Here is a 16360-nt window from a genome sequence, read left to right as displayed (position 1 = left end):
GGAGAACTGGGGCGAACCAAAACGCGGAACTGCTCATTTCCCACGAGGCAGTTCGCGTCACGGCTGCTGCTTTCAAAGCTTTCAAGATGGCTGTGAGTAATCAACAAAGTATGGATACGGGCTCAATTTCTAGCCGTGTAGACGTGGACAGCCCGCCTTTTTCGCGTATTTTCATAGTCTGCAGTAAGAAGCACTCGTCGGAAGACATGAGAGCCGCATTCGAACAATTTGGCACCATTGAAGATATCTGGGTTGTGAAGGACAAACAGACGAAAGAAAATCGTGGCGTGTGTTACATAAAGTTCGCCAAAGCGTCTTCGGCCGCTCGAGCTTGCGAAGAAATGGATGGAAAAATTATTGCAGATGATCCTAAACCAATTAAGGTACGTTTTGATTATGACAGACTCAGATTTCAAACAAATCATCTCTTGTCCCCTTATGTTGAAGTTTGTATTGAAGTTTGTTCTATCGTAAGCATCCTAACATCCCACTACTAATTACAAAATGCCATGTGCTAGAACTTAAACCTGTTCTTTGGGAGCTTTCAAAGCGTTTTTCTTGGTGTTACGGTTGATAATATGCATTTATAGCTGAAACTGTTTCTTATTCGGGTTTTTACAATAAAGAACTCAGTCTAATATTTTCCTTGCTAGAAATAGTGATGGATGGATCAAAGAAAGGGAAGCAGAGTTATTGTCTAAATCGAATGCTTTCAAAAGCTTTCAATTATTTATATTACATGACCACTTTTTTGCCATAAGCTAGGAAACAGATCTATGTAAGAACATATCTATTTGGTCAGATCTTTAGCGATTGCTTTGTTTGATGAGATTTTCTTCCGTAAAATTGGTTTTGGCACGTATTGTTTTTTTTATGTCACCCTAAACATCTCCGTAGGGTGTTTCAACGTGGATAAGTGAAAAACATGTACCTTTCAAGCATGAATATTTCACGATCTCCTATTAACTTCATAATTGGCCAAATATTATCATATGCTTATCGCAAACTTCTTTATCAGAATTTCAGCGAGACAGAAACGTCATCTCTTCTGTAAACTTTAATTGCGTTTGGACAATCTTGAGTTATATTTTGGATAAATTTACAAAATGCCCCTACAGACTCCAAGAGCTCTTTGTTCATCTCACCAAGAGAAAGTTGTTAAAAATTGATAGGAAATAGCTTGTTCTTGCTTTAGTGTTTTTGAGTGACATGAAATCTTGATAAGGTGAAGCTTCTAAAACTAATTTTTCCTTAATTTTCAAAATGAAATTTTGATGAGTGCATCAAAAATGTCTGTAACATTAATTAAAAGGTTTACTTTCAAGATAATCTTTATATTTTCAATCTTTGAAAAGTTGGGTTTTTTTGTTTGAAAGGTGCTATATGGAAAGGTTGGTTGTTATGTAAACATAACAGAACATTTTTTCCCCATAGTAAGACAACTTTTGAAAGGTTTTCACTTTCTTCTGGGCTTTTATGAGAGTCAATTAAGTTCATATCACTAATTGCTTCTTTCAAGTCCAGGTTTTGTTTCTAACATGGAAAAAAGCAAAATTGCTCATTAGGTGTTTGGAAATTATATGAGTGTCACTGAATTTGCAGATGGCACCCAACAGTGGTTATTTATATTTCATGTCCTCATGAGAAGAGGAATTTTTAGTATTAGTTTCCTTCGTGTATGTTTGATGGCAAACAATTAGTTTATTATTGAAACCTATTGGGTATATGAAAATATTTTAATTCTAAACTTGTAAACTATTTTTGTATTTGTAGTATTTTGTGTACTTGTACCAAAATTGTAGGTGCACACTACAATAACAAGCCTTTTTTTCTTGTTCAATCCTATATCTTTCTTTCAACACAAGAGGAGATTGTGTAAATGCTGTTGAAGATTTAGGATTTTAATATGTCTTTCACCTTAGGGTCTTACAATATCTCTCGTTAGCCAATATTTCTTCATTAAGCAAATTTACATGGTTTGCATCAAGTTTCTTCAAATGGTAATTAGTCAGTATGCCAGTAAGATTAAAATTGATTTTTCTCTTAGTGCCAGTGATTCTTTTTTTTTAAGTACTATCAACTCTTGGTTTATTGAAATATTAAGTGAACCTCTTTATGGCATTGTCCATTAGCCTTTCAAACAATGGTTTTTTGCAGGACTTACCAGTGCTGTATTTTTTTCAAATGAATTGAAGATCAGAAAAAAGATTTTTTATTTATGGATGTGATATATACCCTGTGTGAAATAAGATGTTATCACAGCTCATTACCTAAGGTACTGCCCTAGGAGTGAGATGAGGGATCAGGGTTTGTCGCTAAGGGCCAGCTGCCTGCAAAATTGGCAGGATGGAAAAATGGTGATGGCTGGTTGGATTTTTGGTCAACAATTCTTCAATACAGCACAAAGGGCTTTTCTGAGGTTGGAAATAAACAAAGTTTATTGTGAAAAAAAAATTGTAATTGGAACCTTTATAAACAAATGAATGTATTCAAAATGTTTTACAATTATTTTTTAAAAAGATATAAACTTAATTAAAAAGGTACACATTCTTTTGGGAGTGCTTTGCCCAGATTTTACCTTGACCCCCAAGTGATCAAGACAGAATTTCTCCTTACAATATCAATACAATATCAAGCAGGCAGGTGGTGAGAATAGAGAAGAACATCAATCATGGGATTATTAGTTGATCCAATACCAAATTCTCTGAACTAGCATCATAAGAGTTGTATGGCAGATAGTAAGGAGAATTACTAATTAGATCTTGGGAGTTAAAGGGTTAATCTGTCACTTATACAAAGAAACTGGCACTCTAGATCTCTAGAATTCAACCTTTCTTGCTTCTCACCTAATAAGAACATTTTTTATTATTTTGTTTTTAGGCGATGATTGCCCAGTCTAAAGGTTCAGGCTCTAAAACAGATTTTCATGATGAAACAGCACTGACCCGTTTATTCATCATCTGTCCAAAAGAGTACACAGAGGATAACTTACGTCAAAAATTCCAGGACTTTGGGGAGATAGAGTATGTCCAAATTGTACGTGACCATAAAACTGGTGACAACAAAGGTTTTGGATATGTTAAGTTCAGGAAGTCATCTGCAGCAGCTGTTGCACTTGAGAACTGTGACAAGACTCTTAAAGCTGTTTGGGCTGAGCCCAAATCAGCTAAAATTGCCAGAAATGCAGCAGCTGCAGCAGCAGCCATGCAATCTACATTAATCCCACACAATCCATTTCTAGAGGTAAATAATTACCCTCAGGCTGCGGCAGCACCAGTCAGCAGCCATGCAGTCAGCATGAATGTGAATAATGCTGCATCGCTTCAGGGAGTTTCAGATTACTATGGAACTCAAAACCCTGTAGCAGCAGTTGCAGAGTCTATTACAACGTCACATACCCCCACCAGGCTGTTTGTTAAAGTGTCCCCTATGATAGGGGCAGAGCAATTATCGCGCTTGTTTGACATCATTCCTGGTATGCAGATGTGTGATTTGAAGCGGAATTATGGCACTGGAGAATCCAAGGGCTTTGCTTATGTCACATACAACTCTGTAGGATCTGCAATCTATGCTAAGGAAAAACTCAATGGGTTTGAATACCCATTGGGCTCAAAGCTTGTGGTAAAATATGCGGAAGATCCTCCTGGAATGCGTAGTAATGGTACAGGGCAGGGTAGTGACACAGCTTTTCAGATTCAGTCACACGGCTCTAAATCATCTCTCACTGGTGGCTCATATGCAGTGGACTACTCTACTGCTGTCTACACTTCAGCAGCTCTTCCAGCACCATCTCCTTTGGCAGATCCAACCTCTGAGGTTGTTTCAAGACTGTTTATTGTTTGTCAACCAGCCCCACCACCAGAAAGTGCCCTTAAGGATGTCTTCAGCAGGTTTGGGAACCTGATTGATGTGTGGATGATGAAAGATCGTAACTTTGGTTATGCCAAGTTTGCAAGCAAGGAGTCTGCGGATGCAGCCATTGAAGGAATGCATGGCCATGAAGTTCTTGGTATGAAGTTGAAGGTGATGCATGCTGATCCACCCAAGTCAGAAGCGTCCAGAAAACGACCTCGCACATGATGTTAGAACAGCAGAATTACACAACTAGCATTTTCATCCTCACAGACTAAGGTATCAAAGGTAATGTAGAACCTGTTTCTTCATGTTTATTTCCTATGCAAGACACCCCTTGTGGTTTATGTCATGTGGCAATCAACTTGTAGAACTGAGTTAAAACAACATTGAGCACAGATAGCAAGCTTTTCCTCATTTTCAAGCACACATGCTCCACTGCCACTGGAATTGCTTTGTTTGACAATGGGAAAGACACTGGACTTGATGGACTGGTTTTACAGACATGAAGAACTGGATTACAGGGAACTTGACTATATATCACATGTTATTTGGAACTTATGGACTGAACTTCACGGGAGACATGGGACATACAGACTGCATCAAGAAAGATATGGTTCTTGGGGACTGTATTTCACAGAACAATGACGGCAAGACTCTACATCAACCAAAGTTGTGGAACTGTTTGTGCAATGTTATACTGGTAGGAAGGTAGTTTGGAATTAAAGTTGCATATGAAGTGTAAAGCAAATCCAAAGATCAGTTAAGGTAGCATAGTTACAAATCTAAGAGAACTAAAAAACTTTGAAGTCTCTGTTTAAGACTTTAACGCTTTACACCTTAACATCAGTATGTACATTCTCCATACTGTTCTCTTTACATTTCCTGTGGTACTGAGAATGAGACTTTGTTTAACGATCAGTAGATTCGTTAGTCAGAGATCATTCTTAGTTCTTGCGATCTTAAAGTTTAGATGTTAGTCACTCTCAGTGGTTAGAGGGTTAAGACAGATCTGTCTTCAGTCATAAACTAGGAACTTGGTGGCCTGGTAATGGTTCAGATTTGTTCATGAGCAGTAACAGTTTCCACTGTTTCAGTGGGTTTTGAGTTGCATTCATGTGCATGTGTAGGGTTTTTTCCCTAACTGACCCTACAGAAAGTCTGTCCACAGAATCTTTTCAGTGAGACTCTTTTCATTTCTTTTAAGGAATATGTTTTTTATCAGCATTTACCTGTATAAGGGTCACTAATACGTCCTCGCAATAAACATTACTTCTTAAGTTTCTTAAGTTGTATACCTCTAGGATGCTTAGTAAGGCAAACGGTCTTGTTAAAGTTACACAAAAAAAATTTCTTTGCATTCAAGACTTGTGTCATCAAGTACTTAATTGGTTTTTCCTTAGTCATTTCATTTTTTATGATTCATTTTATCTCGTCTTCAAAATTATTAAGAGTTCTGAGAATAAATTAACCCTTTAACTCCCAGATCAAATTTGTAATTCTCCTTACTGTCAACCATAAAATTCATATAATGTTAGTTCAGAGAATTTAATAGTGGATCATTTAATTATCCCCAAGTTGATATTTTTCTTTGTTCTCATCTCTTATCTGGTTGATATAGTATTGATATTGTAAGGAGAAATTCTGTCTTGGTCACTCATGGGAGTTAAAGGGTTAACAAAGATATTGTGGGTTTTAGGTACTAATCTAACAATTTCAATTTATCTCAGGTCACAAAACATATGAAATATGGTGTTTCCACTCATAGGTTTATACAAGAATGCTGGAAATTTTTCAGTGTTTTACAGTTTAAGTTTTTGATGAAATTCTTTAGTTGAGTTCCTAAAAGGGATTTGGTATCCAAAATTTAGATAAATTATTTTCACTGTTTTGGAGTTTGTTGAGCAAGAAGAGAGGAAGCAACTTGGTACATTGGCCTTGTGGGTATGGCTTGCTTCGTTTCTTCATGTTTGACGTTGACCAAGGCAAAATTACAGGCCGTTTGTAGGTTATAAACATATTAATCTGGTGACAAAAAACATGTTAGCCGCGTCCTACTCTCTCGTTGTTAAATTGTGGTTTTCAGAAGGTAACGTTTTCGTAGTTCACAAGAAGGTTAATGTCTAGGTGCAAAAACTAACGTCAAAAAGGTGTTTTACGTGTTGTACACAGCAGAGTTATCTTAAAACATTATTTGCTAATACGTGACTTACGTTTACAGAGGTATCATTTGTGAAACATGGCAAAATAAATTTTATTGGTCTGTTTTACTGGTAAAGTTTTTTTTTTTTTTAGGTAAAAGCCTTAAAACAATTTTGAGGGTTTTCACATCTTAGGTTTTTTTTTTAAGCCTTAACATTTTAGCATCAATTTGCAAATTTTCTATAATATTCTCCATACATTTCCTAAGGACAACGAGAATTTTTCTAAAATCAAGAGCCTCTGTAATTGGTAATCATTTCCTTTTTTCTTGTGACCGTAATACAGGGTTGATATTGTATGGGAGAAATTACACGCTGATCACTCCTAGCGTTTTAAGTGGTAAGACTTAGATACTCATAACATGATCACAACCTTCACTCCACTGAGATATAAACACACTTACACGAGTTGGCTTGCCGACCGTCCATGTGCTGATGTATCTATATCTTTACCGGGCTCAAAACTTACTATCACTCTTATTCTATATACAAACATGACGCTATCGACATTGCTGATCCTAGCAGTATGCAGGACGCGTGTCATACGAACTTCGTAATAGACCTCGCTCACCGTAGAGTCTCTGTGGCTCAGTGGTACAGCATCGGAGCGCGGAATCTGAAGGTCTGTGGTTCGATTCCTCACAGGGACTCAGAATTTTTTTCTTTGCCCCACGCTCGTGACAAGCCGAAAAAAATCTTTCCCTAAGAATTATGATGTAACTTAAATATTTAAAGATGTATCATAGCCAGGTAGTATTTCGAGCGATGTGATTAGAGACAAGAAAACTCACTACACGACATCACAGTGCGATTGGCGCGGAGTGATGTTTTAGGTTTGGACTATGACCAGTCGAAAGGAGCAGTGAACGAGAATAGTGAAGCAAAAACAATTCATTACGGGGAAAACAACTTGGTGCCTGAGTGCATGTGACTTTGTAGATTTGTTTTATATTGAGTAAATTAAGCAAAATTATCCTAAGAAGAAATGCAGTTCATTTAGCCTGCGTAGTTAGTGGTTTTGTGTCCCCCCCCCCCCCCCCCTGGAACGTTCAGCATCTCTACTGTCGTTATTTTCATACCCGAAAAACTGCGAGATACTGGACCGCAGTCCTCTTTGTCCTCTTAAAATTTCTTCCTTTAAGTCATGTCGTTTTCTTAGGAGTGCTAAACGTGCTATCTGACGATTTTTTGCATCGCGAGGGACTTAGTACTAATCTTTTCAAGTTTTTAACTTCCAATCTGTTGAGATCCACATGCGTTATCATGCTTGTTTCTTTGTGTTTTATCTCCCCTTTTGTCGTGTTATGCTCGAGGACGATAGTACGGGAGCCTCCACCCAATGTGTTTCCCGGCTACACCTATCGATCCCCCGCCCCCCTTGCTACGTCCTTGATGTTAACGAACACAGAGACATTTCAGCGAAGTGAATTCAAGTGATTTGTTTTCTTTGTCTTACCAGGAGAAGAGAAAAACGAAGCCGTGATGTAGGATGATGTGCAGCAAGTCAGAATGTAACAACAAAGCGCTTTCATTGCCTCGTCTACACATCGGAAATCGCATTTCCCGATTCTTACTTGAATGAAACTATATTGACGAAGAAGGCGGCTCGTACGAAACTGAAAGAATGAGAAGCAGTACAACTGACACAACTCCTTCTTGAGGACGTGATATCGCTGTACAATGTGAATGGATTCGTCTTTAGGGAAAACACTTGGATATATACCCTGGCTAAAAGGATGAATAGTTTTACTGTGAGAGAAGTTTTGAATTGAGTGCCGATAAACCAAAAGACCAATCAGAGCAAAGGTTGACATCATCGTTAACCAATGAGAACTCAAAGTAAAAACAGGCAACCTGCTTAAAACGCGGGAAAACACGAGTGACCAAGTTGGGACTAGTTTTAGTGTTGCATTTGATTGGTTGAGATTGTGGCACGAGTTTTCTCGACCAATCATAGAGCAAAGCTATCCAGAATCGCTTTCGATACTCAATTTAAGACTGCCTTATCTACCATGCAAGCAGGTTTCCCGACTGTAGACAACTGATTAAAGATATATGGATTGCCTTGTATCACTATTTTTCCAATTGGTGGTGAAAAAAGTGTTATGGGACCACAAGAATGAAGAAGAATGCAATTTACATATTTTTTTAAAATTACTGATTACAAAGCCAATTAAAATACCGCGTCTTTCTGGTTAAACAAACGAACTTCGAGTAACCGTGTATTTTGGTCGGTCCTGTATCTATTTTATGTATATCCTTTTAAAATTCCTGTAGGATGCAAAGACATTCTGCACTTTGTTTGCTACACCGGCACCTAGGGGTTCTATGATTCCGTCCGTTTTTCTCTGCCTTACAACCAGTGCTGATGGTATCTCATATTGTCGGTTCGCGTAAACATACTTCGTCGTGTGACGTGAACGACCTCAAATAATTCAGCACCTCGAGAGACTATTCATAAATAGTATGGAAAAATATGGTACGTCGAGATAAATGATATGACCAATGCATTCCGCGTACATTGTCTTTAAAAATTAAGAAAATGACTGGTTTCTCAGTCGCTACGCTGAGCAAATAAAGTTAGCATTGTCTCTCTAAAAGCAATTGATTATATACATTCCATAGCGCGATGTTTATTTCCACGATCTACGTTGTAATTTACTTTATCGCGACTTAGTCCAGTCTGGACGGGAAGGTGTTGACGTCTCCACTGGCCCATCCGCTCGCGGACTCTCCCGACCCAGACTCCCCTTCACCGGAGCCTCCCTCGATGACTGAATTTCCAGAGTTAATCGGTTTGAGCTCGAGATCCAATGGTTTCATCTCGCACATGAAAATCATTGGACCAATTGTCGGGTTGACACAGAGTTCGTCATTCCACTGCATGGCCTTATCGCCCTTCCAGATGTAAATATGGCCGCAGTTTTCGCCTCGTCCATGAAGGTTGTTCGGTTCCTCAATTGCCCAATTGGAATATAGGATTGGAGGAGATGTGTGTACCCAGGCAAACTGCTCGCTTGACGAGCCGCGCAGCAAGCCTATCCACATGTACCTTGAGACAACGAGAAAATTAATTCGTGAATATGCTTTCTCCCATAACCTCGTCATATGAAAACAGTTTAAGTTAGATAGACGGACTTTGCCTTATGAGAAATTCAGCGCGGTTCACCAATTTGAGTTTCGGACTTACTTAGGAAATTTCAACTCGTAAACCAAGCTACTCGCCACTATGTGAGTTGCACAAACCGAAACTTTGACGGAGGATGAACTTGGCTTCCCTGTACAAACACATCCGACAATGATCATTCACATCGTTATTAATGTCACAGTTCTAGATGAATTTTGAAATAAAAGGCTTTACATACTTTTTATCGGCAGCTTTGGAATATGCCAGTGTGTAAACGAAATGGTTTTCTTCTGGAGATTCGATCTTGACCAGGTCTCCTCCGTGCTCCCGACAAACCTGTCTAGCGTGATTCCACTGGTTTGTCAACCGGTTGAACAACAAATAACACGATGAGTGAAATCCCGTCCATCCTTGTGGGCAGATACCAGCTGTAGGACAGAAAATAAGATTTAGGTCATTAGGTGAGTCAGTCTGAGCAGGAACCTGCTTTTAACGACCCTGTTGGTAGATCTGATTATTCACCGAGGAAGTCAGTATAAATAAGATAGATATTCATGCCAATCGAAAGATAAGCAATCATGCAGCATATGAGTCGAAAATTTTCACCAGGGGCGACTCAATTTCTTTTCTTTCGTTTCTCTTTCAACTCAAAGAAAGGAATAACGAAGAATGCGCCTACACCAAAATTTTGGCCATTTTATGGCTAACGATTAATTTCTTTCCGTTTTGACTTAAATAAATCTTTTTTACAGTTTGCCTTTTTAACTTCTAATGCTTTAAATCTGCATGTCAATTTTTACGCCTGACGACTATGATTTTAGTCGTTTCACGGCTAAAGATTAACCCCAGAAAGACCCTTTAAGAGATGGTCGACAGACTATTAGACTAATAGATAGACACAAAGGTGGACAAATAGAGACAGACAGACTGACTGAGGCAGAAAGACAGCTGCAGACACACTAAACCCACTTGGACGAGTGCTGATAGACAAACCGTAGACTTAAAACAGTTGGACGAAAGTGATGAAATTTACCTGTGAGAGTACTTGAAACAACCTCGACTTCACGTTGAGTCAGTGCCCTGTCGTAGACTTGCATCCGGGATATCCGACCTTTAAAATAGTTCCCGTCCTTCGTAGCGCGAGCGCCCATCCTCACATTCCATGATGTTGACAGATCACCAATCGTTGTTCCAATATTTCTCTTACTACTCACACGTCCATTCACCAAGAGCTTGGCAATGCCACTGGTACGGTCGTAAGACATCCCCACATAACTCCACACGTTTTCTTTTAACGGCAGCGCGCTAACCAAACACGTCCTGCAAGCGCTGTCGTCCTCAATAAATTTAGCGGCGAGGAAAAGTTTTGAGTTGACCCACAAACTAACACCCCACCCCTTCGGATTGTAGTTAAATATAGGTCCACCTTTAGACTCGACATTAACCCAGGCAAGAAGAGTTATGGAATACTTCGCAGTCAGTGCACCTTTGTTTGGAAATGCAATGAAGCTGCTGCTCTTCCCAGAAAACTGGTACGAGCCTTGAGGATTTCCGTCTGGTCCTGGGGCGAGTCGAACCCCGTGCGCATTACCGTTGGGATTGCTCCGTCCGCTGACGTCCCAAGTTTTGTATTTGCCATTGAGGGGGTAGAGGGCAATGGGAACGGGTATACTGACGGACGTATCTAACAAACAAGATTCAAATAAGAAAATGAATAAAGAGAGGACTGGAGGTTATCAATAGCATACAGCAAATAAGTTTTTCCAGTCGATCGCAAGCGGTTTTCTAAGCACTCGATGAATACTGATGAATGAGGGCGATATTGATTCTAAGCGAGAAGGGATGTCGCGATTTCCGTCTCATTCATTCATATTGAGCAGCTTCGCCGCTTAAAACGTCTACAAAAGAGCCATCCTCGAAGGCTACAGATTAAGTTAACTGATCGTTAATGGTCAGTAATAGTAGGTCAACATTCGAGTCAAGGGAGAGGTTGCTAGAAGTCGGTTCTTTTGAGGTGACACTTTGCTGAACCCTATATATACATGTAGAACCTGAACACACAAACCATTCATTCGTGTTACCTTGTGACGTGGGCTCAACAAAGTCCACTTCGATCACTTCTAGGTCTGGTTTAGTAGTCGATTTAACAGTCTTCCTCTCTGTGGACCCTTTGGTTTCTGGCGAGCGAGCTGTCACTGGCTTCTCCGAAGGCATAAGCACGTTGTTTTGCTGTAACAGTTGAGAAGTCCAGTTGGCTAGCATGTTGTTTATCAACGCTACCGGGAAAAAAAGCCCATTAAAACAAATAAAGCCCTTTATCTAAGTGTTGATGTATTTAGCACCTCTATCCAATTTGGCGTCGCTGTAAATACATATCCTCAATCAACATCGTGAATAAGACAAAATTGTATTCATCCTGACTGAATGGAAGCAAAATTGTCGGCTGTTAACAAAGCGCAAATGGGGAGTTGAGGTCGCCCGGTCAGCCAAGATAGAGCTGCAATTGAGTGGAATTGTGAGGGACTCCAGATTTCCCTTAACTTCCTACGACACCTCCATCAGGTGAAGACAAAGGAGGAGAAATGTAAAGAATTTTTCAGTGCTAGAGATCCTAATGGAAACTAGGTTAAAGGAATACACAAATACGCGCTTTAAGGCATAAACTTTCCAAAGGTTTTTGGTTCAATTTAAATATGTCTTTCGAGATTCTTCGGCGATAATCGTCAATTGACATCCACTTCTCCTTTTGTTTTTGTTACGTGTGTTTTTCTCCTTTAAGAGAATGGAAGACTGTAGAGAGAGGAATTTTGGCAGCGAGTCAGGGGTATATGTGACTAAAGAAGTTTATTTTGCGCCTGAGGGTTCATCGGCGAACTTCTTTGATAGCCATGGCCCTGAATGCAAACTGGAAAACTCTCCAAATAAACTAACTGGTGCAAATTGATTGGCAATGACAGTTGGCTTAGTATAAATCGACTTAGAAAACAGGTAGAAATTTTCGTTTTGCTCTTGTGAATTAAAGGCTGAGGATTGCTAGTTTAACTCTTGGATTTTTATCCAGTATTATGTCTATTACCCCCTCACTCAGACGCGGCGGGTGTAACTACTGTGTTCGGTTTGCGTGTCTATCCGCGTTTCGGTGCACGGTGTCTTGACAGGCTATAAACAGCAGTACGCGATGGCTCATTGAACTCTGACATCGAACACGCGATAAACGGCTGATAAAAAGCTGCGTCTGCTTTCTGACAGAGTGAAGGGGCGAAACTTGTTTCCTTCGTGTTTCAAGAGTGGTTTTAATTGCCACATCTTTCAAGAGGAGCAAATATTTTAATGGATTTTGCTTTTGTTCCGCACAATCGCGGAACAAAAGCAAAACCCACGTGCCACAACATTATGGCGCGGGAACAGCTATCCTTATCGCCGGATCTCAGATTTTAATGATTTAAACAACATTCTTGAATATGTTTCAAAGCACGAAATACTGCAAAGTGTTTAAGGAATAATCTAAGTTAGACCTCTCTAAAATAAGGAGAAATATGCACAACCAACACGAACCAAAAGACAGCATCGGTCGTTTGATCACAGGGTGGTAGATCAAGGAAAACATTGAATCTCTACACTGACAGAGAGCAAAACTAATACAGCGAGTAACGGCTATGACATGCCGAGATACTAGCAAAAAAATTCTTGTGTCGGGAGGAAACAAAATGAAGCACACTGCTCGCTTAAGTCGCTCGAGATATCAATCAGGATAACCGTGTTCGGAGAGAGGTCCCGAGAGGAAAGAATGTCCGTGTTCTCTGGAATTCGTGACAGTCTTTAACTCAAGCACGCAAGGCAAATATTAAGATTATAGAACCCTCCTGGGTTTATCGAATAGACGTGACTCGATAATCGCATGAAATTAATATTCTGCTTAGGGTATCTATTAGAGATAAGAGAAAAATTAGCTGAGCAATTGAGACTGAGAGAATATCAATGTCCCGCGACACTGCATGGGAGGCAAAACACACTTTATGGCATATTGATTTCCACTACTTGAGTTTCAGCATGGGGTGATTTTTGAGTTCTCGGATGTTTTACAACCTGATGGAAACTCACCGCTCTAATCAATTTATGAAACCGCATCAATTTTGTGAAACCGCATTCGATTCCCATTTTAATAATTCTTAAAAGATGAATGAAGTTGTATTGCGGGCGTTAAAAACTCGTGAAAGCCAAACGGAAACATCTTAATGAAAAAACTCTGCAGCTGATATCAAACATGTTTTAGCCCTGAGCTCGTGAAAAATTTTCGTAACTTCTTGAAAAGCAAATCGGAGAATCTGTTGTTTGAGTTATTTCTATTTGTAACAGTTTGTTGTGTTAGCTGTCCAGCTAAAGTCGATGTGGCCTGTTTTATTACCTTATTTTTGCTAAAAGCTGATTAAAGTTTAGTCGAGACGTCGTAACGTTAGTGTGTGGCAAAATTAACCATGTAGCTATTAGTTTTTAATCTACTGCCGATGATACTCTTAACAGCAAATAACTTCATATTCGAAAACACGAATGATTAAGCCTTTTGAGTGAATCTGAGGAAATTTTCATTACTTAACTTGGACTGTATCTCGACAGGTCTCATGTAGTTGTTGATGCTTTTTTTTGTGTGCGTCTTTTATTCGCGATCCGATGAAATTTAAAAAGTATCGAAAGAAGATTAACATTAGAGGCTCGTTGACAAGTAAAATTCTAAAGGTTGGAAGCTTAAATTGGATTAAATCTGGTACTAAGAAGAGAATTTTCGGTTTTTTTCTTTTAGAATCAATCACAAAATACACCCCTTTCTTGCAAAAATTAACAAGAGGCGCTGTGTTTTTATTCCTTACCACACACTTGCTCATAGTATCATTATTCGCCAAATGCTACTCCTTGGCTTAATACAAGGTTACGTGAGAGAAATTAGCAATTTAAAAAAAACAAAACGTAAGCTTACCTTCCATTGTTCTCTGCGTTTGGACATCCTTATTTTTAGAGAATTTCCTGATTGCATGATTTAGTTTCCTCTTGGTGGCGTTCAGCATTTTCTTCTCGATCAAATCACCTAAGGTACGACTCCATTGCTTCATAAAGTCCTTTAGTTGCCCTCGAGAAATGCATTCAGATTTCAAACGTCTTTGAGGATTGCTTGCGAACTGCGATGTTTTATCTCCGTCTGGGCTGCAATGTAAGTTCCTCGTCAATTCTTCCTTTCCACGAGCGGTAACAATAGGACCCAAAAGTACTCCTGCCCCAAATGCAGCACAGATCAAAGCAAACAGCGCAGCATTGCACAACCACGTTTTGTAAGATGTATGAATCATGGCGAGGTCTTTCCCCATTCTGCCGCAAACTGGAGAACGGTGCACACTGGTAAATTCAAATGCGTGAATCGTATACCGTGCATGTGTATATATATAACTCAAGCTGTCATCGTGTATCGCAAGGGGTCATGTAATCAATACTCTCTCGTATTTACTTTCTATACTCTGTGCGTGCTTTGTGGAGAGCCTGATCATATCACAGACTTAACAACCTCATTTTATCTCTTTCCTGAACGTCACTGACCGCCAAGACACTGCTAATCGAACCTACCACTCATGCGCGAAAGTCAGTCATGTTCTGGGTTTCCCTTTCTTCAACTCAAAGTTCTCGCTTTTGTTCGGAAGTTTCCTAAATTTGTTTTTGCCCAGGTCCTTACCTTTCTCTTGCACCTATTGTACAGAGCCTAAATGTCCTCAAGCATTAGTCGTTCCTGTTTTCCTTTTTCCTTAAAAAGTAAGAACAAAGGCTTTGTTCGACTAATGTACACAACGTACAGACTACACCTTGGCTTAGAAAGAAAATACATCTTTAAAGAACGATATTCGTCTATGTTTCTTATGTCAGAAAAATGGTTTAACTTCAAAGTAATAAAGATCCTCCCATGTTGGAATAAATATCTCAATTTTTTTCTTTTCTAGCCTTCTCGAACATTTTCTACCGACAAAAGGTAACCAGATGTGAGAGCCGTCAATGGACTCCATCTGTGTTAATTAATTGATTTTTCTTTATGAAGAGATCTCTTTTCACTGTGGAGGTGATTTTTCTTTATTGCTGTCAACAGGGTCACATGAAGCTCCATACTGCCAAAAATAGTGCAAACAAAATTTACCCAGAAACTGTGATACGGAGAAAGATCTGAAACATTTGTGAGACAAACGTGGGACAAAGAAAGAAATCTTAGTCGAGACCTAGGCCTTCCAATCGAGTTCAAGAGCGGATGCTTTACCTTGAGATCTACCGATTCTTTGGCAAGCCACGCATAATTAGGTCATACTGTTCTTTCATATGTTGGAACTGCCCTGTATTTTAATTGGATCAGCAGTGTCGAACCGGCCTCTAAGAGAGATGGTTAATGTTGAGTTTGGGCACTGAATTAGGAGGGTTGTTGAACATCTGACAGAAGGCAATAACAGATATGGTTAGAAATACAGGCACTTCGTTCATTTTTTGGTCACGTTTTATGTACTGATAGATTAAAGGGAAACTGGACATTAAAAAGATGAGATACGAGATCAGCAAATAAGCCAGGATATTTAATGGGGCGCTGCTTCGAATTCACAGTGCTTCAACGAAAAAACACCGTGACTTCAAAAAATGTTTCCTTAAGCTCAAACAAGAATTTTGTCAATAACATACAAACGAGTAAGACATGGCAGCGTTGTTTATCTCCCCTCGCGTGATCAACATCCCAGCTGAGACAGAATCGTGCAAAAAAAAAGCTCTAAAACCAACATTCCCTAGATAAGTAATCTTGCATTTATTTGGTGTAATAAAAACATCTTCAAGTTGCTTGTCAAACAGAGCCAGTGAGAAGTTTTACAGACAATTTGATTGTCATAGATTAGCGTGTTATGAGCGTCTACTGTAGTAACGTGCTGCCATCGTATAACCGAACCCCTACAAGGGAAACCACATAAGGTTCTAGTTTTTCGACATGCACAGGACAGATGTTTTACTGAATAGAAATGCTTGTGATTTGTCAAGGTATGTTTCAAGACAACTAGGGCAGAGGTTGTTCAGATTTACGACGCCGAAGCAAAATGTTTTCCCAAATCCGCTTTGTCAACAGACGTACAACACTTAAGATATTATCTACAATACTATCAAGCGCTAAGAAAGT

The 16360-nt window shown here is 39.3% G+C and overlaps 2 protein-coding genes across 3 annotated transcripts; one reads left to right on the top strand and one right to left on the bottom strand.

Annotated features, from left to right (window-relative positions):
- Window positions 1–50: 50 nt before the first annotated feature.
- LOC113672430 (RNA-binding protein 45) lies at window positions 51–8257 on the top strand. 2 transcript variants are annotated; one of them, XR_016179744.1, is made up of 3 exons: window positions 51–383; window positions 2881–4140; window positions 7513–8257. XR_016179744.1 is itself a non-coding variant. In XM_027188712.2 (2 exons), the coding sequence occupies exons 1-2, from the start codon at window positions 87–89 to the stop codon at window positions 4078–4080; spliced, it is 1497 nt and encodes a 498-aa protein (XP_027044513.2). In that variant the 5' UTR covers window positions 51–86; the 3' UTR covers window positions 4081–6122. The 2 variants fall into 2 exon arrangements, 1 of the variants encoding a protein (XP_027044513.2); XM_027188712.2 differs by lacking the exon at window positions 7513–8257 and having other exon boundaries at window positions 2881–6122.
- LOC113672508 (uncharacterized) lies at window positions 8174–14607 on the bottom strand. Its single transcript, XM_027188799.2, has 5 exons — window positions 14153–14607; window positions 11262–11456; window positions 10214–10864; window positions 9419–9608; window positions 8174–9105 (listed from the first exon to the last, which is right to left on the bottom strand). Exons 1-5 carry the CDS (start codon window positions 14535–14537, stop codon window positions 8727–8729), a joined length of 1800 nt encoding a protein of 599 aa, XP_027044600.2. The 5' UTR covers window positions 14538–14607; the 3' UTR covers window positions 8174–8726.
- Between the last annotated feature and the right edge of the window lie 1753 nt (window positions 14608–16360).

The sequence above is a fragment of the Pocillopora damicornis genome, chromosome 9 (genome assembly GCF_964200805.1).
Source record: "Pocillopora damicornis chromosome 9, jaPocDami1.2, whole genome shotgun sequence".
NCBI lineage: Eukaryota > Metazoa > Cnidaria > Anthozoa > Scleractinia > Pocilloporidae > Pocillopora > Pocillopora damicornis.
The sequence above is the reverse complement of the archived record's forward strand: the minus strand, read 5'-3'. Positions and strand labels throughout refer to the sequence as shown.